Here is a 26,598-nt window from a genome sequence, read left to right on the forward strand (position 1 = left end):
CCCTTGGTCAAGAATATCTATTTTATTGGCTTCATCATTTATTGTTCATTCACTTATTTATATCTTTAACAAACACAATCAAGAAACACCTGTATGGAAGGCAATTTTTTCAGTCATTTCTCTCTCTCTCTTTTTCTTACTCTAGAGAATGTCAGTAAACTGAAAATCACGTTGTCTGGTATACGTGGAGTTGCGTAAACAGAGAGGTGCCAATTACAGAGAACAACTGCGACTGATGACACCGGGTCTGTGGTGTGGTTCAGGAAGCGTCTCGCCACTTTAGACTTGACACGTTCTGAGTTTGCAGCTGCACCGACTGAGTCTGAGCTGCTGCTGCGCAAGCTGGTGTCTATAGCAGAAGGTCTCACAGCAGCCTGTTGACAAAATACGTTCAATTAGGTTGGTTAAGTGCATTTGGTGCTTTTTTTTCCACTCCCGTCTGCCTTTTGATGTCTGGAAAAGTGCCACTTGTTAACCAAATTACCCCATTTGGAAGAAACTCCCCCTGATCTGGAGACTTGCGTGACCAGACTTGCCTTCTCTCCTTTAACTCCATTTAAGTTGAGTCTGGTCTCTGACTTCAAGGCTGCAGACTTCAAGGGGATTGACAGGAGAAGCAAAGAAAGGAGGCAAGCCTGGGATGGCTCCCTCCCTGTTCCTGAATGCTGCTTAAATGGCTTCTCCTTCCATTAGCATGTTTGCTTTCCCTTTCAATTTTTCCTCTTCTCTTTCTTCCCCACCAACTCATTCGTGAATTATTTGAGGGTGGAGTTGCAGTTTTTAAAAGAGTAATCCCACTTGATGTTTGCGTGATCATTCAGAATCTAGCCCTCAAGGAAGGGAAGCAGGTAGGCTGGGTTCCAGCCTGGCTCTGAGGCTGGAAGACCAGCAACAGAACAAGAGCTCAGGCAAAGGCTACCATCATTTATCACTTACTCCATCAATTTGATTTCCTCTCCTTTTAAAAACAGAATCAAAAACCAAAGAAAAACAGGGAACAAGGTGATTTACAGAGATATAAAACAGATTAAAAAATAACGTGGATACGAAAAATGTAAGAAAAGATGAATAAAGTAATCTACAAAACGTATATGCTATGGGTACCAGTTGGGGTTTTAAATTAGGTGCTAAGATTCCTAGTGGCTAAAGTAAACAACATCACTTAGATTTCATTTCTTCTACTCTCTTATCTGTAAAACTGGAACAAAAAATACACCTAAATTATTAGATGAATGTAGATGCAGTTTCTCACCTGGTGTCTAACACTGACTCAAAAATTAACTACATCTGAATCTAAATATTTCTTGAGCACCTGCTATAGCAAGGTCTCTTTGAAAATGTTAAATTCTATATAATGTTCAGGTGTTATTTTATTAACCTGTGTCAGAGCCATAATATGCTAAAGAAGGGTTTATCGCCTCCAGTTATCTCCTCACCAATGGTGGCTAGAAAGCAAATATCAATATGATTTTTATTTTTCCTGTGAAGAATTTGAAATTTTAAAAAACGCTTTCACTATTTCTATAAATCTAGGAAACGTTTGTACCAATGGACATCGTATAGCAAAAATGCCTTCGCCATGCAGTCTTCAATGCTCCCACATATTTCTAGTTCATATTTTATGAGTGGGAATATGCTATGTTTTGCTGGTAGTTTTTCTTATTTAATAAACAATTAATAACTTATTTTTTACTTAATTATTTTTAAACTTTGAATTTACAGAAGATAATATATTTATTTTACGCATATTTAGGGTATGATTACAGGATCTCAGTTTTAGCAGAAGATGTAATGGGTCATTTTTGTAAATTTGCAGGTTTTGTAAAATTAGAATCAACTCTCAGTTGTCTAGAGTCCCTGAGGATCATCAGGAACAAAGCCAGCGGCCACAGTAAAGCACGCTCACTGCTCCCCTGATCTCCCACCCACCATGCGCAATGACGTTTGACGAGATGCTTACAGTGGCAGGACCTTCGGTCTTTGTCCACTCCTCTTGAATGGCGCCTGAAGAAAAAGAAAACTTGTCAGGTTGACACCATGAGGCAGTAGCAGAAATGAGGCTTTACTCAGGTCTTCTGACTCCAAGTCGAGTGCTCCACCTACTTGTGTGTGGAATTTTCAACATTTATGGAAAAACAGCAGGTTCTACAATTTCCTATGTAACAGCCTTCGCAATGAAGAGGAAGCAAGATCATCTTCAGGAAACTGCCTTGAAAATGTCTAGGGAAAGATCCATTAGGGCATTTGAATTCAAAGAGGGAGCCTGAGTAAAGCAAAGCAAGGTGAGTACACACACATACAAACACACACACAGATATGCGTAGACACAAACACACATAGATACACATCACACAAACACATGCAGATATACATACACATACGTCCACCCATACATACACACATACACACGCATACATACATAGACGCGCAACACGCCTACCTACACACATGCACATACACATATACACACAGATGCACACATGCACATACACATATACACACACAGAAACACACGTACATACCATATATACACACAAACACATACCTACACGCGTACAAATACAGATTCACGCATACACACATGTATATACATCCATACACACAAAAGCACAACTATATGATACAAATACTCACATACGTATACAAACACATACATGCACACACACAGACACATACTCCTACACACACCCCTACACAAGCACATACATAGACACAAAAAACACACTCACATGACACACGCACCTACATACACATAAGAGCACACACAAACACGCAGTAATGGCTAGAACAGATGATTAAAACGTTCAAGGATGAAGAATTAAAAGTTTGAGATTAGTGAATTTTTTTACAATGCACCTAATTCGTGTAGACACCAAGCCGGCTTTGCTTCACGTGTCTGGCACCAGCCTTACTCGAACTTTCTACTGTTTGTGGTCTAATCAACACAGCACAAACATTTTGCCTTGCTACTTTCCAAACTTTCATATACACTGAAATTACACAGCGGGGCATTGCCCTCTAAGACCCTATGACACTTTGAAAAGAAACTTTCACAGTCCTTAAAGAAAAAGTAAACTATTTCTCACTGCCTTATATAATTTTTCATATTTTGGAAGAGACCACAGCTTCAGAAACGTCTGAAAGAGGCAACTGTTAGACCTAGAAATTGCACCTTCACTGCCGGGACGTAGAGGACGCTGCAGAAGCTTCCTTTCGGCAGGCTTCTGAGAACGGCTTCCATGCTCTGGGAACATCCCTTGGCTCTGCAATTGTTCCTCTCTCCACTGCCCCAAAGACTGTGCGACTCTGTTTAATAAGCATGAGATAGTAACCATCACACCAGATTGTTCATCCGTAATTGGAGATCTCTGGAAGAAAAGCAACACACAGGAGCTTATGTCTGACTGACAGAGTTGAGTTTCTTTCAGAGCATTGGTGATAGAGGCAAAATTCCCCACGCTCTGTCTGGACGGCATGTCAAGGAGTGAGGCATTGGAGGCAGACAAATGCGTGCTCAACCCTAGGACTGCCACTTGTCAGTGGGGAGAATTGGAGCAAACGGTTGAACCATCCCAAGCCACACCTCCCTCCTTTTTAAAATGAGGAGAATACTGCATATCGCCCCCAGGATTCATTGAAAAGGACTGGTTCATAACAGATTCTCAAAATACTTGTTTTCTTTTTTCAGTTTATTATTCACAGCATCAAAACAACCATTATCTCAGGGAAAATGATGAGTCTTAGGTAGACAAAGTAATTATTTTATTGTCTTTTATTTTTCAACCATCAGCTTCAGCAAATTACAAAAGGGCTTGGAAAAGATTAAGAAAATGTTTTCAAACTAAAATCGTATTTTTATTCATAACAATACTGTTATTAATAATAGCATCTTGATCAGCTCTTCATTTTTGCCAACTAGAAAATTTATCAGTTATTTACTGAACAAGAAATTTTAAAAAAGAATGTAACGCTTTGTCAATTTCTGAGCATTTTCCAGCTGTTAATTTAGAATGAATGTCATAGGACTTTTAACCCTGCCCCCTAGCAATATATAACAAAAACACAGATAACTTTAGCAAAATGTAAAGGCAATGTTTATAAATTGTGTTCAAGTCATAGTTTTGACTTGGTTTGGGTTTTGTTACATATAACATCTGCTGCTGGAGAAGATATCTGTAGTTCATCTGAGTGTCTATGACAGTCCATCTGAAACCCAGCAGGGACCAAAGAACTGCTGGATTCCTCTAGCTTCGGCAGCCTTCAGGCAGATGCCGGAGACTTCTAGCCACAGCATAGCAGCGACAACTTGTCTACCGGGAATTTAGTGGCTCCAAATGGTTCAATTTTCTCCCAAAACTTGAGCTGATACTCTAATGGGTAGACTTAAATAATTACAGCACCACGTACTCACAAAACATTGATGAGGCTCTCATTTCTTTGAAACTGTTATTCACTCATTTGATAAGTGCCGCTTGTGGGTTAGGCGTGATTTACACTAAAAATCAACCGTATTATCGTAATCTATTATATTTTATATAGACCTACACAATATCAAGCATCCAGAGAAAGTTTAAAACTTTGGGCATGTAACTAGAGGTTTGTTCTACATTCCACTAAATGCTCAAATACTTATTAATAAATTATTTCTTCAAATAACCACGTTAAAAGAAACTTTCATATAGAGATGAAGCAGGAGTCAAACTACAGATGCAATATGAGAACATAGATTTACTTAGTACCAAAAAATTGAAAGGATGTAAAACTCTGTGTTTTATTATTTTTAGGAAGTAAAGTATCCAGTTTAAGACATTTCCCCCAGATGTTTGCTTCATGGAAAGAAGCAAACAGTGACAAGAAAAACCTGACTGTGTCCAAGATAATCATTATTAAGCAATGTGTCTGGGAATGTGCACCATAACCTGAAAAAATTGAAACCTTTATAGACATTTCTGTAACTACTTGTTACATATTTCCTTTACTGGAAATGAGTTCCTTTTTTTTGTTTTTTTAACTTGTTTGCTTTCTATTTCTGTTAGATATTTTTTCCTTATAGGAAAAAAGGATGAGAGAAGGTTAAAATTTTACATAGTGTATTTCTATCTTAATTCTATTTAAATAGTTAGAATTCAATACATCATACATCTTAAAACTCAAAACTCAGTTATGCCATTCACATTTATTTTGTAGTTTTCACTGGTCTGCTCTCTAATCATGCAAAGGCACATTTTCCAGAATTACTGGATCTTCCTAACCTATTAGCCTAAGTGAGCACAACTGCTTCTCCCACAAGCCTTCCCTTTATAAAACTAAACTCAATAAGATTTTTGCCTCTAGGTCACCCACCTCACAAGTTAGTAGCAGGTCTCCAGTATTAATCGCCTCAGACTCACCGAGGAAGGTCAGGTTTTGAAGCTGAAGCAGCTTGGAAGGTTGAGCCAGAAAACTTGGGTCTGTGAAACTAGTTCCATTACACACAGCAGCACCTGGATGAAAAACACGCCACCAGGAACACCTCGTCCACCAGAAGCTCCTCTCTGAGAGTTTGTTATCAGTTAGATCACTTAAACAAGCGGGAAGGCTTAGATAGCACTGGAAGAAATGGCAGAGGTCATATACCCATCCCCCTATTTTGCACAAACATAAAGTCAGACCTAGACAGGCTTGAGACCAAACCACACGAGCAGAATTGGCACCTGAGGTCCCATCTCTGATGCCCTGTTCTGTCCGTAAGCGGCCTCATTTAAAGCAAAATGGAAGCTCTTGGCACGATGCAATCATCTGAACAGTTTGACCAGAGTGTGGAATTCTCCAGACTGTCAGGACTGGAAGCCCATGGCAGACAGCTGTTGGTTGCCTACCTCCACTCGCTCCTTGCTCCAGAACCCCAGCTCAACTGAGCATGGCGTGGCTGTGTGCTCAGGGAAGACGGGCCTTCTCCGAGTCAGGCGATCCCAATTCCTTTGCCAGTGAGTGGGTCCGGAAGAGCATAAGTTGCAGCTCAGGCTCAAAAGACACGAGATTGCTGCTAGTTCTCCTGGGGACACTTTCCTCCCTCTTAAGACTGAACATGAAAAGGAACAAGCTCTCTTTCCTCCTCCAGCCTCTACACAATGTTGTGTGAGATGCATAGGCCATCTTGCAATCATGAAAGAGCAAGTCTGAGAACAAAGGGCAGCATGTTGAGGATGGCAGAGAGAAAAGGTGATGAAAAGCCTCGACCCTTGGTAATCTGTAGAGCCACTGAATTAACGTCCCACAGACCTGTTCTTCCTCTAAGCTCCTTATCAGAGATGATAATTTTCCCTTAATGTCAGGTCATTTGAGTTGAGTTTTCTGTTGCTCACATCTGAATGCATTCTTTTACTAGGTATTCAAAGCAGGAATGAGACAAGGCCAGACTCCAGTCAGGGTGTTGGGCCCCTCTGACCCCAGGGAGCCAGAGGCCAACCCCCGCCAACTGCTAGCCTGATCTTGGGGTCTGGCGATGGTAGCTCTCCAACCATCTCCCTCTGCCAGAAACTCTGTCCCTCCTCCACCTCCAGGAGAATTGTGGCACCCCCTTCATGTGAGCCTAACCTCAGGTTTTTAAGCTGCAGCCGAAGGCAGCGCTCTCAAACACTTGCCCTATTCCCTGAGCCCCATTCTAGCGGCAGGGGATACCTTGACGCTCTCTCCAGTCGGCCTTGTCTCAGTCTGAATCTCCCGCCTTTTGCCAGTGGCCCTGCTCCCAGAAAAGGAAGGCCTCACTCCCAGCAGAACATCCCCCCACTGTCCGCCTTCTCCCAGCACTGGGGTCAGGTCTCCTCACATGGCAGCAGCACCAGGGCCTCAAGTTCCGTCCTGCATTGGCCCACTTGTGCTCAGGTCTCTGGGAGGCCTGTCTTGCCCCTTGTCTCTCCCAAGGCCCTGCCTCCTCTCCTGTGTTCTCAGGGGTCCCCCGGCCCCTGGTCAGTCCCAGTCTGCTGTTGGCATCAGGTGGTGAGAGGGATGAATAAAGGTAGCGTGAAGCCAAAATAAAAAATCCAGTTGTACATCTTATATATATACGATTTTTATTTGTCACTTATACCTCAATAAAGCTGGAAAAAATATATGATCACTACAACTGTGACATAAAATGAAGTACTCTTGGGGCTGGCCCGGTGGCGCAGCGGTTAAGTTCGCACATTCTGCTTCTCAGCAGCCCGGGGTTCACCAGTTCAGATCGCCAGTGCGGACATGGGACCAAGCACTTGGCAAAAGCCATGCATGCTGTGGTAGGCGTCCCATGTATAAAGTAGAGGAAGATGGACATGGATGTTAGCTCAGGGCCAGTCTTCCTCAGAAAAAAGAAGAGGATTGGTAGTAGTTAGCTCGGGGCTAATCTTCCTCAAAAAAAAAGGTAAAAAATAAAATAAAATGAGGCACTCTGGAGTTGCTAAGGTAAGAAAAAGAATGGTGACAGGACCAAGAAATTCAAAGCTCCAGTCTTCAGCTTAGGACACTGGAATCCACAAGACCCCACGGCTTTAGATGAGACCTAAAATAGTAAACATATATACCAAATATTTCACACTCCCTCTGTAAAGAGTAAGCATACTTTCTGACATCACTGTGGTGTCACAGCAATATGAATGCCCAACTGAAGCATTAAGTTGTTGCTATAGCTCCCCAGTGCTGGGAAAACTTAGGAAGCAGGTGATGTTGATATCTTGCTGCATTCCCAGTGACCCCTTTAGCACCCCATTATCACATATCAATCACCTGTTCCCAAGCTACATTAATAAGATGCAACCTTCCTTTTTGCTGATAAAGGCATGAGATGATATTATATCAATCTATTAGGTTCTATCTAAAAATATATGCCAATCTATTGGGTTCCATTAAAAATTGACTATGCATGGGGCTGGCCCCGTGGCCGAGTGGTTAAGTTCGCGCGCTCCGCTGCAGGCGGCCCAGTGTTTCGTTGGTTCGGATCCTGGGCGCGGACATGGCACTGCTCATCAAACCACGCTGAGGCAGCGTCCCACATGCCACAACTAGAAGGACCCACAACGAAGAATACACAACTATGTACCGGGGAGCTTTGGGGAGAAAAAGGAAAAAAATAAAATCTTTAAAAAAAAAAAATTGATTATGCAAAGGAACAATGCACAAATAGTGCCATCCTGGGGACAGAAAGTTAAGACATTTGGGGCCTCGGATCCTCCTAGTGTCCCTCAGTTCACCTTACTTGACAACTGCCTACTCAGCCTACAGTGCAGCCAACCCTGGAAAGTGTGTGTGTTGTTACATAACTGAGTAAATCTGAGGCTCTAGTTGGCTTTACTGAACACGAATCGGGCAGCATCCCACCCAGCAAGTAGAAGGGCACCCCAAAGAGCTACAGAAAGGGAAAAGTCTTCAAGGCAGAGAGGGGGTGGAGAAGGAAATTGTTAGTAAAGAATGTGTTTTCGCAGGTAAGGCGGCCCTCCTCGAGGGAACGGGAGGGGTATACAAGGCAGCTTCCCTTACCAGTGCTGACCAGGGAATCCCAGGTTCTTGGGCAAAGCTTACACTCAGGGGCAGGTTGGAACTACAATTAGGTTAATGTTAAGTCTTGGTTTGCTGACGCAGGGTTTAGCACAAGTGATTCCATTTGGGCCCGTTGTCTCTTTTTTAACAGTGTACACTGGCCCAGCCTGACCTTGGCCCAGAGGAGGAGTCCTGAAGGAAAATTCAGACATCCACCTATTTCAAAGAGAAACGTCTATTTGTTATACGGGCCTTCCTTTTGGCTAAGGGAAAGCAGAAGCATAATAAAATCAGCCATTGTCTAGATGATTCTTAAAAACTCCAGTAAAGAATTAATCAAATTGGACCAATCTACTTGAAGATAATCTTTAAAGTAATCAGCTCAGCCAGGTCATAGCATGATTTCAAGGATTGAATATATAGTACTAAAGAAAAGAATAGAATTATAACTTATGATTTTTATTTTGGACAAATATGAAATATTTCAACTCTTGGGGAAGTAAACACATTTTTCACTGACTTACCTGGGTAACTACCTCACATTTCTGCCTCCCCCAACTCTGCCACGTTAGACATAGCCAGAGAGGAGGTACATATGTCTTTCTAGCAGAATAATTTTATTGTAATAAAAAATGCAAATATTGTGCAGTCAAAATTTTCCAAGAATTCTAGATCATAAATGTATTTCCACAATACTAGCAAAACAGAACATTTCTAGGTGTTCTTCCATGGTGAAACAATATTTTGCAGAGTGCCAGCCTGGGCCACATGCTGGCATGACACATTTCTGGAATGTGAGTCTGAAATATGAGATAAAATACTGGTTTCTAATTAAAGTCTATTGGTCCCAAACAGGTGGTGGATTGGTATAAAAGGAATCTCACCAACCTCCAGATCCCCAGGGGGGCTTAAGGATGTTCAGTAAAAGTGAGGGGAGAAAGGATTCTTCTTCTTTTTCTCATCATATTTTTCCCAAACCTGAACTCAATCCAAATACTGAATGTTAAAAATTCAAGTTTTATTCAGCAATAAGAATGAGGAGATTAAAAGGCAGTTGGTGCAGTGCAAAGGCCCTGTGCTGACAGGATGCACTTCTGCTTCCAGTTCTGTCACTAATCCACTGGAGGCCCTAAGGGAAGGCATTTTAGCTCTCTGGGCCTCAGTTTCCTCCACTCTAAAATGAACAGGATGCTCTCCTGCCTGCCTCCCCCATCTATCACTCTGTGATTGCACTCAAAGACCTTGACCTGAATAGAAAGAATCTGTGTATAACTCTATAAAAGACTTCAGAATACCATAAAGTCAAATCCAGAATTTTCGAGAGCAGTCTAATTTTTCAAGAAAATCTTAAATCCATCATTATCGTGATCTTCAACACCCACCTCCTCACCATGATCGCCACCCTGGTTTTTGTACCTGATCACTCTCTTTTACTCTTTACCTCAGAGAAGACACAGCGCCGAAATTCATCCATCTTCTCAAGCCAGAAATAAGGAGGAATCCTTGGCCCCTTTCTTTTCTTCATCCCCCATCTCTATTCCATCCCCAGGCCTCTGGGATATCTCTAACTCCATTGTCTGGGCTTGAATGTCTACTTTAAGGACCTTGAGGCTCTAATCCACTGCCGTTTTTCCCCAAACTATTTACCATACTACGGTGGAAAGGATTCTTGGTAAATGTCAGTTCTGATCGTGTCTCTTGCACACACACACACATACACACACACACACTCCTAAAACCCTTCAGTGATTATCTTCACTCTCAGCATAAACAAACATAACAAATGGTGCCGCCTTCCTTTCGCCAGTCAATGCCTCCTCCCTGACATCTCAAAGCAGAGCCCTCTGACTCCGAGGAGCCTTCTCTGGCCTCCCTGACCAGTCAGATCCTTTTATCGTGGGTCTTCAGAGACTGTTCCTTTACTTTATAGCACTCGTTACTTTCGTAATCTACCTGTATTTTTCCGTTTCTTTTGCTACCCCAATGAGACTGCAAGCTCTGTGAAGAGTGAGACCGTACCCACTCCTGCCCACAGCTGTAGCCCTGGAGGCTAGTCCAGTGCTCGTCATGTGTTGGGTCTTCAACAAACACTAATGGAATGAATGTTGAATGTTATGTTACAAAAGTGCATTTGCTAAACCCTAGGCATTCTCAGAGTGATCCATGATATTTGTTCAGGGTCAAGCATCTAACAACTATTTATTGAATATTTATATAATACTCTAAGCAATATTCTAGGCAATAGGGAAATAGTGATAACTGTAACATGTATCCTCTGCCTCAGGGTACCTACATGGTATTCTACATTCTAGGGTCCATTATAAATTGATCATTGGATTTTGTGGTATAGTTTACCAGTCAAGCTGCCTGGACTACAAGAATCCCACTGCTAACCAGCTGTGTAATCCTGAACAAAGTGGTTTGGTTTTCTCATCTATCACATGACAAGTTTGCATAAGATGCTCTCTAAGTTCGCTTCTATCAGTTCACATGTTATCATTGCTTTCTAAATAATAATGTTCTAAAGGTGTTCCTGATAAAAAGTAATGCCTTATCAAAAACAGTTATCACCTCATTTGTGACTCAAGCTGTTAGTGAATCACAAACAAGGTGTGTATTCAATGAGTTGCCTCTCTTAAGACTTTAGTGGCAGTGATACGGTCCTGGAACCAAATCTTTAGAAACTACTGCCCTAAAAGTTTCTGCCTGAGGAAGATAAGGCTGCTCGTTTGTCCTAATAAGGGACAAATGAGCAAGCACATAATATGAAAAATAAAATTAAATATTTGTTATTTCCTCACGTGGAATCTAAACAACATGCTCCTAAACAACCAATGGGTCATTGAAAAAAATTAAAGAGGAAATCAAAAATACCTTGAGACAAATGAAAATGGTAACACAACATTCCAAAATCTGTGGGATGCAGCAAGAGCAGTTGTAAGAAGGAAGTTTACAGCAATGCAGGCCTACCACAGGAAACAAGAAAAATCTCAAACAAATAACCTAACCTTGCACCTAAAGGAAGTAGAAAAAGAAGGACAAACAAAACCCAAAGTTAGTAGAAGGAGGGAAATAATAAAGACCAGAGCAGAAATAAATGAAATAGAGACAAAAAACAGTACAAAAGATCAATGAAACTAAGAGTCAGTTCTTTGAAAAGATAAACAAAATTGATAAACCTCTAGCCAGACTCATCAAGAAAAAAAAGAGAGAGGGCCTAAATAAATAAAATAATAAATGAAGGAAGTTACAGCCAACACCACAGAAAAACAAAGGATCGTGAGACTACTACAAGCAACTATCTGCCAACAAATTGGACAACCTAGAAGAAATGGATAAATTCCTAGAAACATACAACCTTCCAAGACTTAGTGAGGAAGAAATAGAAAATCTGAACAGACTGATTACTAGTAATGAAATTGAATAAGTAATCAAAAAACTTCCAAGAAACAAAAGTCCAGGACCACATGGCTTTCAGGTAAATTCTACCAAACATTTAAAAAAGAATTAGTACCTATTCTTCTCAAACCATTCCAAAAAATTGAAGAGCAAGGAACACTTCCAAACTCATTCTATGAAGCCAGCACTCCCCTGATATCAAAACCAGACAAAGCCACTACAAAAAAAAAAAAAAGAAAGAAAATTACAGGCTAATGTCCCTGGTGACCATAGATGCAAAAGTCCCCAACAAAATATTAGCAAACCAAATTCAACAACACATTAAAAGGATCAAGTGGGATTTATCCCAGGGAGGCAAAGATGGTTCAACATCTGCAAATCAATCAATGTGATAAACCACATTAACAAAACAAAGAATAAAAATCATGTGATCATCTCAATAGATGCAGAAAAAGCTTTTGACAAAATTTAACTTCCATTTATGACAAAAACGCTCAATAAAGGGGGCATAGAGGGGACATACCTCAAGATAGTAAAGGCCATATATGACAAACACATAACTAACATCATACTCAACAATGAAAAGATATGAGCATTTCCTCTAAGATTAGGAACAAGGCAAAGATGCCCACTCCTGCCACTTTTATTCAACATAACATTGAAAGTTCTAGCCACAGTAATGAGACAAGACAAAGAAATAAAAGATATCCAAATTGGAAAGAAAGAAGTTAAACTGTCACTATTTGCAGATGACCTGATACTATATAGAGAAAACCCTACAGACTTCACCAAAAAACCATTTGAACTAATAAGTGAGTTCAGTAAAGTTGCAGGAATCAAAATTAATATACTGAAATCAGTTGTGTTTGATTTTTGTTTGCATTTCCCTGATGATGAGTGACATTGAGCATCTTTTCATATACCTGTTGTCCATTTGTATGTTTTCTTTGGAAAAATGCCTGTTCAGGTCCTTTGCCCATTTCTTTCGTGGAGTTATTTGGTTTTTACTATTGAGTTTTAAACGTTCTCTGTATTTTTGGGATATTAACACCTTATTGGACATATGGTTTGCAAATATTTTCTCCCATGCAGTAGGTTGCCTTTTCATTTTGTTTATTGTTTCCTTTGCCGTGCAGAAGCATGTTTTTGATGTAGTCCACTTGTTTACTTTTGATATTGGTCTTAGCAGCGACTTTTAGGATCTGACACCAAAAGCACAGGCAACAAAAGCAAAAATAAACAAGTGGGACCATATCATGTCTTAATGTGGAAATGACTTTAGAGATCTATCAAGTTCAACTTCTTAATTTTTCAGAATGAGGAAACAGGGGTCCAGAGGTGAAATAATTTGTCCAAGGTTACATGGGGTCATTGACCGTGTCTGGCATAAAATCCCCTAGTTGTGGGTGTGGGGACAGCAAAGGGCATGAACTCAGATTTAATATGTTTCCCTTACACATTCCACCAGTTTGTCATTAATTTGTTTGATAAACTCTATTTTAAAAGACGCTAAATTATACTGAGAGGATTGAGGTTAACAATAAATTTCCCAGCCCTGCAGAGTTCTATGAGATTGATGAAGGCAGAATTGGAGACAGGAGCTGCCAGGAGAACAAACCCTGGCTGAAGCTGGCCTGACAGCTGGATGGGACCTGGGAAAGCAGGAGGCCAACACTGGTCTCATGGCTGACAGTATATAGATTCTTAAAATTTAAAACGTTTTTCTCAATTATCATTTTCACTTATTCTCATTTCTTTGTAAATTGGACAAATACTAAAAATGGAAAGAAAAAAAGTCACATATGTCATTTGAAACCAAGCATCACTTCTAGCATTTTGGTGTATTTTCCTCAAGTTCTGTGCATACATTTTCATAGAGTTATGATCAAATGTTTAAATGATTCTACTAGCTAGTTAGTAGCAACATATCACACTAAAATGATGTTACTTTTTTACTAAAATATAGGGTAGGTGTCAAAAATAGTACCACAAATCTTCTGATTCTGTAGCCCAAAGGTCCCAGAATGCCAGGAGGCTGGTTCCCTTCATCACTGTTGGAGAGTTATAGTTAGGGGTCGGGGAGAGTAGAAAAAAAGCATGTTTTATATACATAGAAGCAAAACTTGAAAATAAATACTAGAGTGAGCCTTGAGTATAACTGACCCAGGTTAACTTATGTTCACTTTCTGACTATGTGTGAGGGCATGTCATTCATGAATATCACAAGTCACATTTGAATAAATTGAAAAGCAACTGAAGACAAACCTTCTCTTCTAAAACTGTCACAGCACGCATGAATTAACGCCAGTTAATAAAAATATTCAGTCAACCAGAACAGCACATTAGCACACCAGGCTGATTAAATTAGAGTTTCTACCCAATGTTTTGAAATTACCCAATGTAATTTCAAATTCTTTAAAGAGAAACCATAAGCTTCCAGATCTTGATTTCTGATACTATTCTTCAAGAAAAGGAACCGGGGCTTTTTGGAGACATGATGATTCTAGGACTTGGCAGGAAATATACATGATGAGCCTGGAGCATCTTGTAGTGCTAGAAAATAAAGAAATGTGAAAATAAAATCCCACAAAGATAAGGGTATGTCAAAGGGACACAGAAACTAAGGGAAAGAACTCCCAGTGGCCAAAGCTGGAAAAATTTGGACAACAAAATATAGTATTGGATTATAACCTAAAATATAAAATAAATATCCATAAGCCCTTACTGATCTAAATAAATAATTGAATAAATTAATAAACAGGGGAACAGAGACAAATCTCTCAAGCATAAAAATTCCAAATAAATTATGTAGATACTTTATCGTGAAGGGAGGGGTCATAACACCCCCCTCCTTCAGTGCGAGCTGTGCCTCCTGGCGGCCTTCCAAAGAGGACAGTAGAGAAAGTGGGCAGAGAGCAAAGTGGAGCAGCCTGAGAGACGCCACCTCAGCCAGGCAATCAAGGTCAACATCAGCAATGGAAATTATATACCCTAGATACGACACGATGAAAGTCACACTTCACCTCTGTGATCTTCCTCCTCAAAACCTGTAATCCCACTCTATTGATAAGAAAAACATCACACAAATTCCAGTGGAGGGGCATCCTACAATGAGTCTGCCAGTAATCCTGAAAACAGTCAAGATCATCAAGAATCAGGGAAGTCTAAGACACTGTTACGGCTGAGAAGGAAACATGGTGAGTACACGTAATATAGTGACTTGGATGAGATTCTGAGACAGATAAAGTGCAGTAGATAAAAACTAAGGAAATCTGAATAAACTATGGCCTTTAGTTAACAATAATATATTACTATTGGTTCATTAACTATAACAAGTATACCATAATAATGTAAGATGTCAATAATAGATAAAACTGTATGCAAGGGATAAATGGGAATTCTTTATACTATCTGCTTGATTGTTCTGTAAATCTAAAGCAGTTTCATTAATAAAAAATAAAACAAACCATAAGATTCATAATAATTTTTAATTATCAAAAATGTCCTGCTTGTTCTATTTCTCATATCTAGTTCCTAATAAATGAGCAGCTTCAGGTCAGGGATGGTCTGGGCATCAGTGGCTCACATTTAAATCACCTAACATATTCTAATAACAATAAATCAGAATATCTGCTGACAGGCATCAGTAATTTTTTTAACTCAATCACACTACCAAAAGTCTAGTCTTACCAACAGAAAAATCTCATATAACCAAATCATATAATTGCACCTTTTGCTATCGGCATGAAATGTCTCTTTTTTGTAGTAGAAAGCAAAGTTGCTCCCTTTTTCATTCTCCCTTGAGGTACCTGGGGATTTAGCAATGATTCTGGGAACATAAAGATGAGTGAAATAGTGACTATAGTCAACTTAAATTTTGGAAACATAAAGCAGCAAATTACAGAATCTCTCGTTTTATTTCTCTTTTATTTTCTTGGCAAATCATTTCCTAGGATATTGAAAATTAGTGTGGTTTAAAAAGAAAGATAAGCATGAATTAACGCTCGTGAAAGAAAAATGAAATTTTTTGATCTTAAAAAAATCTAAATTCAAGGCATCTAAATTTCTGATGAGTACAGACGGAATCCCTGCTGGCTCTTGGGATGTGCTATCGAAACGACTATTCTGAAACACACAGACGCACACACAGCTTCCCAAGTGCGTCATCCTGGACAGGAAATCGCGAGACAAGCCCAGAGCCCAGCAGAAGGCTACCAGGTGCATCTGCCTGCAGCTCCCTGCTCAGCCCACCGAACAGAATAGGCGCTTCTCAAATGCTTGGACAGCCTTGCCAGGCTCCATCGGCTTCCATTACATTATTTTAAGAATAGGATAATTAGCCATCTTAGCCATCCAACTAAAAGATGTGTCAATTACATGCCACCGAACTCAACTCTCCTATGCTATGAAACGAGAGGCTGCAGAGCACAGGAGCGCAAACGGGAAAGGAATTCAGGGCTTGTTTCCCCTCTGCAGCATTTCACAACCACCATCTGACCTGGGGAAGTGAGAAGAGTCTGGAAAGCCCTGGGATGGCAGGTCTATCTCAACAGCAGGTAGAAGCTGAGATATTTTTAAAAGGGGGTGGAGTGTATTCTTCCTTCATCAAGGGGCCTTCACAGAGCACTGTTTGCTTAAGGCAGCCAGGAAACCCACAAGCCATAGGAGAGTTCATTCTGAGTCCTGGACACAGAAGGGGCCACAGGCTCTTCCTGCATGCTTGTCTCATCAAATTACATCTCTGCTCCAAGCACTGTGGTGAGGTGAGAATTAGAGGCATTTTGGAGCTGGAAGACACATGAGTGTGACTGGCACCATGCCAGCAGTCAGGCTGTTTGAATTTCTGTGCCTCAGTTTCTTCATGTGCAAAATAAAGCTAAGAATACTTACTATGCATAAAGATGGGATTCTAGAGATCAAATGGATAACATACTACTTCACTTTATACTGTATAAGTAGACAAAGGGCACACATTATTATCCATAATATCATTATCATTAATTATTTTAAGGTCTACCAACAGCTGACACCCTCACCGCTCACTGATCTTCAACTTCAGCTCAGATATATCTCAACCAGAAAAATTTACCTTTCACCCTCTACTTACATGGTTGCATTTCTTTGCAGCTACCCCGCCTCCCACATTCTTCAAGAACCCCAACCCTCCCCTCCCCCATCCTTCAGCACTCTACTCCTTATCTACCTGCCTCAGGAAGTTAACCCACTCAGTGCCAGTCGCTTCATCACCCAGACCCCCAGGTACCCTTCCACGTATAATCAAAGAGCTTCCGTGTTCCGCTTGTCAAAGAATCATCCATTCACTTTAGAACTGCAAGAGGCCGTAGAAACCACCTGATCTGATGTCTTGATTCTACAAATGAGGAAGCGGAGGCTGACGTCACTGAACTGACCTGCTCATTGGTGGCAGAATGGAGACTAAAGTCCAGACCCCCAGAGAATATGTTCCAACATTTGGAACTAAATCTGACAACATTAAGCCATGCCGGTGTCAACACCATTTACTAAAATCCACAAGAAGAGTTATTTAATACAGAATACAGACCCCTCAAGTCTCATCGTCCAAGCAGCAGCTCACTCCCTCATGACAAAGGAGGACGGTTGGGTCCTCTAAACACGGGAGTGAAGTAGGAGCCTGGGCATGTTCATTGACAACACTTAGGATTCCGCTATATATACAGAAGGTGCTTACTTATTGTTTGGTTAGTGGGCCAGTGCACGTATGAATGAATGAGGACTCATGAGGGAAGAGTTTCTCAAAACCATCATCACAGGTATTCCACTAAAGAACCTGAAAGCTTGATTTAGCACAGAAATTCATTCCTTCTGTAGAAATTTAGACCTTTTGAAACTAACTTTGCAGAGTTCATGCACTATTTAGGGACAGTATTCCACACGCATGGAGGTAGAAAGCAAAAAGCGACCAAGGATTATATTAAACCAGTGCGGTTCCAATCAAAATTCCAAGTGGATTCTGAAAACCAAGATCGATGTAGTTAAAATGACTCTAGCAGATATTAAGACATGGTACATGCCATAACAATTAAAAGATTATATTTCTGGTCCAGTTACCAAAAAATTGAGCAATGGAACAAGATCGAGAGTTTAAAAACAGACCCATACTCACATCAAAACTGAGCTGTAATAGAAATGGCATCATTCCTAAGCTGAGAAAAAGGTATGATTGAATCAAGGGTGCTGGGAAAATCGGCTCATTGTAACGAAAAATTCAATTATATCCCTACCTCACCCTATAAGCAAAAACAAATTCAGATGGGTATGAAACCTTAGTATAAAACAAGCTATTAGCTGGGGGAAAAGTAAAATAATTTTATGACCCTGAGATCAGGAAAGATTTTTCAAGCATGTCAGAAAAAACACTAGCTGTAAAGAGAAAACAAGAAGATCTGCTTATATCAAAATTAAAGATTTCTGCTCCACAAAATACACAGTTAGCAAAGTTAAAAGACAGGAGATAGATGGAGAGAAGTTATTTTCAATGTGTACACCAAGATAGGATTAACACCCAAAGATTTAAGAAGCTCCTATAAATCAGTAAAAACGAGAAAGACAACCCAATAGAAAAATGGACAAAGGATATGAACGCTCAACCTGCTGAAGTGGAGATGGGATGCTGAGCTGAATAGACGCTTGTCCCTGTTGGCAGGTAATCAGAGAATTCCAAAACAGAGGCGTCAATTTAGAGCTACGCTGACAACAAATGATCATTCAGATAGTGGCCAATGTCTGCAAGCACGAGGGGAAATAGGATGCGTCACGTGTGCTGGTGGCTTTGTGCATACTTATTACAGCCATTTTGGTGAGTAATCTAGCTGTATGTGGTAAAAGTGTGCTAGTACATGCCCTACAACACAGGAATTTCTGGATACATACCTCCGAGAACTCAATAAACAGAGAGACATGTATAAAGATTGTTATAATAGCAAAATAAAGGAAAAATATTTTTAAAGTGTGGTTCTGCACACATACTATTCAAGGGTCAAAAGATGATTAATGACCAAGGAGAGAGCTGAAAAACAGTGTTGAGAAAAAAAATACGTAAGAAGTTCCACATGGCATACAGTCCAATAATATTTAGATAAAGTTCGGAGCACATAGAAAACATGTCTGTCATAGATATTCGTACGTAGAAAGAGAAGGCCTACTCAGCATCCAAGAATGAGCAGCCTGTGGGAGCCAGACAATTGGTAATGCAGTTGGGAGACAAAGGGGGGAAAAACAAAAGGGGCTGAGACTGGAATGATTCTTTTAATGTGACGCAAAGCAAGGAGTAGCTTGGTCTGAGGACTACAATTTTGTGCACTTAAAGGCCAAAACAGTTACAAATAATTAAGGGAACAGCTTAAAATGGAAGGCGGAAGGGAAAGTAAATTCCCTCTCTTTAATTTAATGTAAAGAAAGGAGTCACCTGAAATTCACTGAAGTCAGAAGTGTATTCGGATGGGCGGCAACCCCCTCGATAGCCTTTCACAGTCGAGGGGCAATTGAGTGTTAATTCCGCCGACCTTACTGGCAGCAGCTCCGCCCGCCCCTCAGCATCCCGGCTGTCAGGCAGCCAGCTTTACAGAGCTGTCGCCTTAATCTTTCCCTTTTGACTGAATTTTTCACCTGAGGCATTTCAATCCTGTAACTTCAGCAATCAATTTCAGCCCAAAGCAGCACAGGTCTCAGGCCCCTCGAAGCAGGTATTTGCATGCGAGCTAACAGCTTAAGCTCCCCGGAAACAGCTGGGTCCAAACAGATGTAAGAAGCAGGCCTGTGTGCTCACTCACGACACAGTCAGCTGATTCGCCTGCCACGGAGCTGCTCTTTGTGTGTGAAAGTGGGAACACTCGCGCGCGTGTGTGTCTGTGTGGTGGTATGAGGAGAAAAACCACTAAATTTTCACATTATTTTTTAAAGCTGTAAGCTATTTTTTAATGCTGTTTGCTTTAATGATCCTAAGGCAATGTTTTAAGAAGTGATCATGTAGTTCTAATGGCTAGATATGTTATACAAAGAGAAACAGTTTGAAACATAACTTGAATGGAATTATACTAAGAAAATTAGAATTTCTTTTTTTTCAGACAACTCAATTTCTTCAAAAAAATATAACCCACAAAGGGGACATGATAGGCATGCACCGTCAAGAAATGGAATGTAACCTACACAGAGAATTCGTCGTATATTTTAAAAAATTCTTAACCTCTAAAATAACATGGAAGCCATTTCTACTCATTATGAGGAATTCTGAATTCAGGATAAGACATTTGGTGGGGTCATGCAAACAAACCAGTATCATCATTTATTATATCCAGATCTTTTGACCAAGGGAGAAACTGCCACATTCACTGCCATTACTTGTGGACGCAGCAGCTGGGATCCCAGTTAGAAGTTCCCTGTGTCCTCCCGCCTACACTGCAGAACACAGAGCTAGCCCATATAACCAAGCCTGCTGTGAGTGGCATGGAAAGAATCTCAGATCCACATACTTTCTGAGGGTGTCTAGACAGAGAACTACTCGTCTCCCGACTGTGGCGCAGGAAAGAAGACCCTGCCATGCATTCTCAGCTAGCCCTCAAGGATGACAACCAATATTCTTAACTCCACCTAACATACCGCAGGCACTGATGCCCTACCTACAGTAAAAGAAAATAATTTTACTTATTCCATTTGCCTGCAGGTCAGTACTGAGAAAAGACATAATTCCTTAGTAAAAAGCAACACATCCATTTATGTAAGGCAAGAAGAGCCCAGAAGTATATGAAAAAACTAAACTGAGTAAAGAATAAGTTTTTCTGAAAACTGAACCTGGCAGGTTTCAGTCCACCCCACTGAGATTAGCAACTGAAGACACAGAGAAATAAAGGCAGGTGTTCCGTAAGCCACAAAACATAAGGTAAGGCATGAGTAGTCTTTGCAGCAGCTTTTGCCCAATTGTACAAGGATTAACAAGAGCAGTTCATGTAGGAGCAAAATGAATTCATGTAGGAGCAAGCACGTTCGTGGGGAGAAGACTGCCTTTAGAAACAAGCAGTGCCTCCTGCCCAGGGCTTGTGCCATCTACCAGAAGGAATGACTCCTGACCACGCTGACCCAGCGTCTTACATGCAGGGCTTCCCTCCCGCCAGGAACCGCTGAGGCCCGAGTAGCAGGAAGGCAAGTCAGCAGTCGGTTTCTCCTTCCCATCTCAGAAGTGCGTCCATAATAGCGACTCCGACTGCTCAACTGAAGACAGGAAGATCATTTTGCATTTGAGATTCAATGAAGTTATTCAACACATGGCCAGGAGGGAGGTGGAGAAGGGGAGACTAGAGTTCTGAGGCAGTGCTTGTCGAACTTCAAGGTGCACACACACCACTTGGGGACTTGTTAAGAGGAAGATTCTCCTTCAGCAGATCTGTAGTGGGACCCTAGACAGTGCATTTCTAACCAGCTCCCATGTGTGGGATGTCCTTATGGTCTACCACACTTTGAATAACTAAGTTTAAAAGAATCATGAAAAAAGCAAAAGGGAATGATGGCTGGGAGCCTGCTCTGCTGTGATGAGACGATGGGGACGACAGGATAAGGCACGTACCCGCACACCTCTTTGCCTCAGGAACAGTGTGTGTCCGAGGGGGACTTAACACTCCTCACGAGCAGCCCCCAACTCTGTTTTCCCCCACAGACCTACTCCTTTCCAGGGCCACCTAGATCTGTTAGTGGTGTCATCAACCACCTAAACCCTCAAGACAGAAAACTCACATTTATTCTCAACTCCTCCTTCTGTCTCAACCCCCACACCAGACTCTGAGGCCTGTCAAATTGGCCTTCCTGATGTCTCCTTCCATTTCCTGCTCTGTTCTCACTTCTCCAGCTGAGGTCCATGCTTGCTGTCTAGTTCCTGGACCACTACGCTCCCCTCTGAATGGTTTCCCTCACTCAATTTTTCTCTCCCTTTCAAATTGCTCTCATACCTCCACATCGCTACAAGCACTATAATTCTAAATCTCAGGCGTGATTTCTATTGTTTCGCTATTAAAATTCCTCCCACCTAAACCAACTTCCCATTTCCTAAAAGATATAGAACAAAGCCCTGAGCAGGGTATCTGAGGCCATCCACATCAGATCCCAGCATCTCCTTCTGGACTAAGATACTCTCCTTGCCTCCTGCTCCATCTCAGGGATCTGCCCTCCCTTGGACTCAGGCCCCGTTCACATTCCCATGTGTTCAGCCAGGACTCTCCCTGCGCCTGGAGCCACCTCAGCCCGGCAGTCACTCTTCAATACTTCTTGGTCTGGAAACCACCTTATCCCACAAAAGTCATCTTTAAGAAATGTTTTCTCCTCTTTGGGGCCTCCCTGGCACATCGTAGGTAAACAAGCAATATCATTGAATCAACGAACAGTGTCAGAGCATTATCTTCTGATGGGAATGGCTTTCTCTAAGCAGCTCCAGCCACAGAGCCAAGATACTAGCTCAGGTCTAGAAATGGGGAAGGAAAACTCAGATAGAAATTCTCGTGTTCTACCAACTCTTATCCTAGAAATCAAAATAGAAAGTCATAATTTTGAAGTCCTATAAATCAGGGCTTAGAGAGCTTTTTTCTTGATCATCAAGAACAATGTCTGGAGCTGGAGAGTCTTTAGGGGCTGGACATAGAGGATCCAAGGTGGTGTGGAGTGGGAGTGGGAGAGTACTTTTTGCATCTCCTCAACATCAAAGCTGTTATTCTTTCATTGACTGCATTACTCTTAGGGGGATCTCGGCAGTTTAGAAGCTTGGATGAAGTTTCTAAAACCTTGCTTAATTCACTCCAACAAAATAGTACATTAGCATGAGATGAACAAAAAGTAAGAGGTACCAATGATGATAGCCTATCAAAGTTGTTTTTTCAGACGCTGGCAAGGTTTCATCAAAGCTACTGCTAATAGGTTTTTCTGGGGCAATCACAGAAGGAAATTAATATCCACAGAAATGAAGCCAACAGCTATTAATTCAAGTTTGTAACATAACATAACATGGTCTTATGAAAAGGACAAAAGAAATCCATACTTTCCCATGAATTGTAAGCATGTTAAAAAAAATAAAAAATATTTTTGGTGTGTTGAAGGACACAGTAAGAAATTTTCGGTCCTCTATTATATTGCCTTTCTCTCATATTGGAAACAGTAAAAATAGCCATGCATTCATTTATTCATTCAATCAATCAATCAACAAGTACTTATTGAGTACTATAGTAGTTTTAAAACATGTCCACATATTGTTTGACACTTCCCCTATCAAGGAGGTTAATTCCCCTCCCCTTGAATATGATGGCATATGATGTTGTTAACAGACAGAATGCAGTGGAAGTGATGCTGCTTAACCTCCAGAACATGTTAGAAAAGAGGCATGCACTTCAGCAAGGTTCTCTTGGGACACATACCTTTGGAGCTCCAGTCATCACGTGAGAAGTCCAGCTACCCTGAAAGTGACATGTTGGAGAGACCACATGGACAAACCAAAGAGAGACAGAGAGACATATCAAAGGAGCATCAGCTCTTCCAGCTGTCTGATCTGCCCTGTCAAGGCAACAGGCACGTGAGTGAAGGAACCTTGAGATGAACCCAACCCAGTCGCCATCTGACTGCAGTCACATGGGAGACCCCAGGCAAGGACGACCTAGATGAGCTAAGTCATCCCCAGGACCAAGAGAGATACAATAATAAATAATAATGACTATTTTTATTATTTTAAGTTTGGGTGACTTGTTACTCAAGACTAGATAACCAGAACAAGCACCTAATGTACGTCAGGCACTGTGTTAAGCGTTGGCGATGCTCTTTCCCTTATGGAGATTAAAACTTGCTGACCCAGTGCACTATGTGAATGTCAGAAACAAACCCTGCTCTCGCTGGCATTGCAGCTCACATAGCAATATATTAAATATGCATGTAAACAGATTTGTGCCAATACAAGAAAATATGGATAAGTGCTTAACAGAGTTGACTGAAAGGAGGGGGCTCTTGAGACCTGCACAATCAGAGAAAGAGTCAGCAAGGAACTGGGAACAGGGCTGAATGTCCAGGATTCATGCAGGTAAAGGCACTGGGGAGGGGCAGGCATTTTCGCCTGAGCATGGCAGGGTGGCATGCGCGAGTTTGGGAGACAGAAGTGTGTGAAGGAAAAGAGTAGGAAAATTAATAGGACACAGATGAGAGCAGGTCTTCAAGGTCATAGGAAGTGTTTGAAAGGACTAGACTTCATTCTCCCGGTGGGAGGATGGGACTGAATGCCTACAAGCCATAGGTGTGCCATGGGGTTTGCACCATGGAATTAGCCCAACAGTGGAAGGAACGTGGATTGACGTGTTTGAATTCTCACAAGAGGCAGGGAGACCAATCAGGACACTCTTGAAATAATTTCAAACATGGTAAGACGGGTCTCTCACCCTAAGTAACCTCCGTCCCATGACATGCCCCGCCCCAGCTCTTCTAAAATGTCATCCTTGCCTCTCCCACATGTTTCAACACTTTCTGGCCTATGAGGCCTCGAAGTTCTCTTACTGACCCTTGTTCCCCTGTGCTGGGACCCAGTTATGGGAGTCCAGCCCGGCAGCTAGCAACTGAACGGGTGGGCTCATTCCATCCATGCCCACTGACAGCTGCTTCCTGGTGATCCAAGGAGCTCTCAGTATCTGTTGTTTGTTCTGACTGTTTGATCCTCTGTCCTCTACACAATATCAGTAGTTCATCGATGCCTGACATGTTTTATCCTAAAGGGAGTGATACATGTCAAGACACGCTCAAGTGTTCCCTGAAGCAGAAGCATTCCTGGTTTCTGGAAGAGATGATATGTAATAACAATTATACGGTGCTTTCATCTTCAAAGCCCTATGCAAACATTATCTAATTAACCCTCACCACATACCTGGAAGGCAGGCAAGCATCATTAAACCTGGGTTTCAGGAGAGGAGACTGGAAGCTACAAGTTAAATGACAAGCCCTCCACCAGAAAGGCTCAACCTTGGTGCCAAAATTAGCAAGAAAGAGCCCTTGACTCTCACTCCTGTGCTGAGGCCAAGGAGGAAACTCAACACCAAAATGTCTAATTGACTGCCAGGGTGGCATGCAGTATCCCCTTGTGAGGTTATCAGAGCATCAGGATGCAGACTGCATCCCTACAGAGAGGCAGGATTCTGGGGTGCTAGAGCTGGGTTTTTGCTGCCTAGTTGCCTGCCCTCTCTGTACTTTGAATTCCTCATTTGTCAGAGACGCCCTATTAGTCTGTGATCCCCAATACATAACAGCACAAAAACAATTCATGAAAACAGGGTTCAGAAAATGAACTAATGAGTTTCTACAACAGGAATCATTCCAGCCACTGGGCGACACTGTAAGATAGACGAGTCCCTTCTACACAATTCCTGCCCCGCTTTGCCACACCCCCACCAGCGACAACGTGCCTCCCCAGTTCCCCAAGCAATGTCGTCAGGATCTCTCTCCCGCTCCCCCACCAAACCCCCCTAGGGAAACAGCCTCTGGACTCCCTGACACCAAGGATAGAAGCAAGTTAATGTTTAATGGAAGCCATCCCAGGGGGACTTTGCATTTTCACAGGGGACAAAAGTCCTATTCAAGCAAACGGAAGTCCTGACTGGTGTTCTGGCCACAGGGAACGCCTTGTAGAGGAGGGGTGTGGGTGGTGGGACCCTGCTATCACACCACCTCACACCTAAGACAGCCACAGGAGCAGCCAACATTTTTTGAAAGCTTACCAGGAGCCAAGCTCTGTTTCAAAAGAAGTTTGGTATTGTGCTTAAGATCATGGTCCCTGTCTTTCTACCACTAAGAAATTGCTTTGTCTCTCTGTGCCTCAGTTTCTTCATCTCTAAAATAGGGATGATAAGGATCCCCAGCCCTAGGGTTGTTGTGATGACAGATGAACCAACGCACATCAAGCGCACAGTGTATTCCGGGCACAGCACCAGCACCAAGGCCCAGCTGCTCCCATGATAGGCTCTTCACCTGTACGACCTAGCCCGGACCTTACCACCAGCCTGCACTGCCTGGCCTCGCTGTGTCCAGGGCCTCGGGGAGACAGGGCCCCAGGGCAGCAGCTCTGGACCAGCAGGGACACGCCCGGGCTCATGCTGTGACTTGTCCACATCAAACACACTATGGAAGGTCCCACTGTCCTTCCTATCTTGGTGTCTCCATCTTTAAAACCGACATAATGTCCACTGTACAAGATGGCCACAAAGATCAAATAACTTGTGCAAGCGGATTTTGAAAATTCTGAAGTGCTATCTCTTCCAGCGTAAGGCATTATCATATCTCCTGCAGGATAAGCTGAAGTGGGGCAACTCTATGAAGGGGCTAAAGGAAGCCAGGCTCCAAAGGCCTCGGAAGGTTGTTTGTGCTGGGTGGGTCCTCAGGTCACAGAGGCAATCAACAGCCAGAGAAACCTGGTTGGAGCTGGACTGGGGGTCCGGGGGAGCAGGCACCCGGAAGGGCAGGGGGCAGCCCGGGGGCCGACCCCGCACTACAAACCATACAGTGAGTCCCGTCATGCAGTCCTCCCATAAACCAGTAAGCCTGGCCTGTTCCAAGCGCCGAGGAGGCTGCCCTTCACTCCCTCCAGACGGCCCTCCAGCGCAGGCACCACAGGAAGGGGCCGCGGGACCATGAGACCTGGAGTCTCTGAGGGAGGCAGGATGAAAG

At 42.1% G+C, this 26,598-nt stretch overlaps 1 protein-coding gene across 1 annotated transcript; it reads right to left on the reverse strand.

The window, feature by feature from the left end:
• On the reverse strand, positions 1-26,026 carry LOC139080422 (uncharacterized). The gene is made up of 5 exons (XM_070600829.1): positions 25,903-26,026; positions 5,344-5,483; positions 3,173-3,368; positions 1,961-2,004; positions 1-374 (listed from the first exon to the last, which is right to left on the reverse strand). The coding sequence occupies exons 1-5, from the start codon at positions 26,024-26,026 to the stop codon at positions 114-116; spliced, it is 765 nt and encodes a 254-aa protein (XP_070456930.1). The 3' UTR covers positions 1-113.
• Between the last annotated feature and the right edge of the window lie 572 nt (positions 26,027-26,598).

This window comes from Equus przewalskii, chromosome 30 (genome assembly GCF_037783145.1).
Source record: "Equus przewalskii isolate Varuska chromosome 30, EquPr2, whole genome shotgun sequence".
In the NCBI taxonomy this organism is placed as follows: Eukaryota; Metazoa; Chordata; class Mammalia; order Perissodactyla; family Equidae; genus Equus; species Equus przewalskii.

Excerpts from the sequence above, each read along its gene's own strand:
- LOC139080422 (XM_070600829.1), bottom strand. The coding sequence starts at position 26,026 with ATGAGCCCGGGCGTGTCCCTGCTGGTCCAGAGCTGCTGCCCTGGGGCC. Across the intron at positions 3,369-5,343 it reads ACCTGCTACTAACTTGTGAG|AGATCTCCAATTACGGATGA; the intron begins GTGGGTGACCTA and ends CTTTTCTTCCAG. Across the intron at positions 2,005-3,172 it reads TCTACGTCCCGGCAGTGAAG|GCGCCATTCAAGAGGAGTGG; the intron begins GTGCAATTTCTA and ends CTTTTTCTTCAG.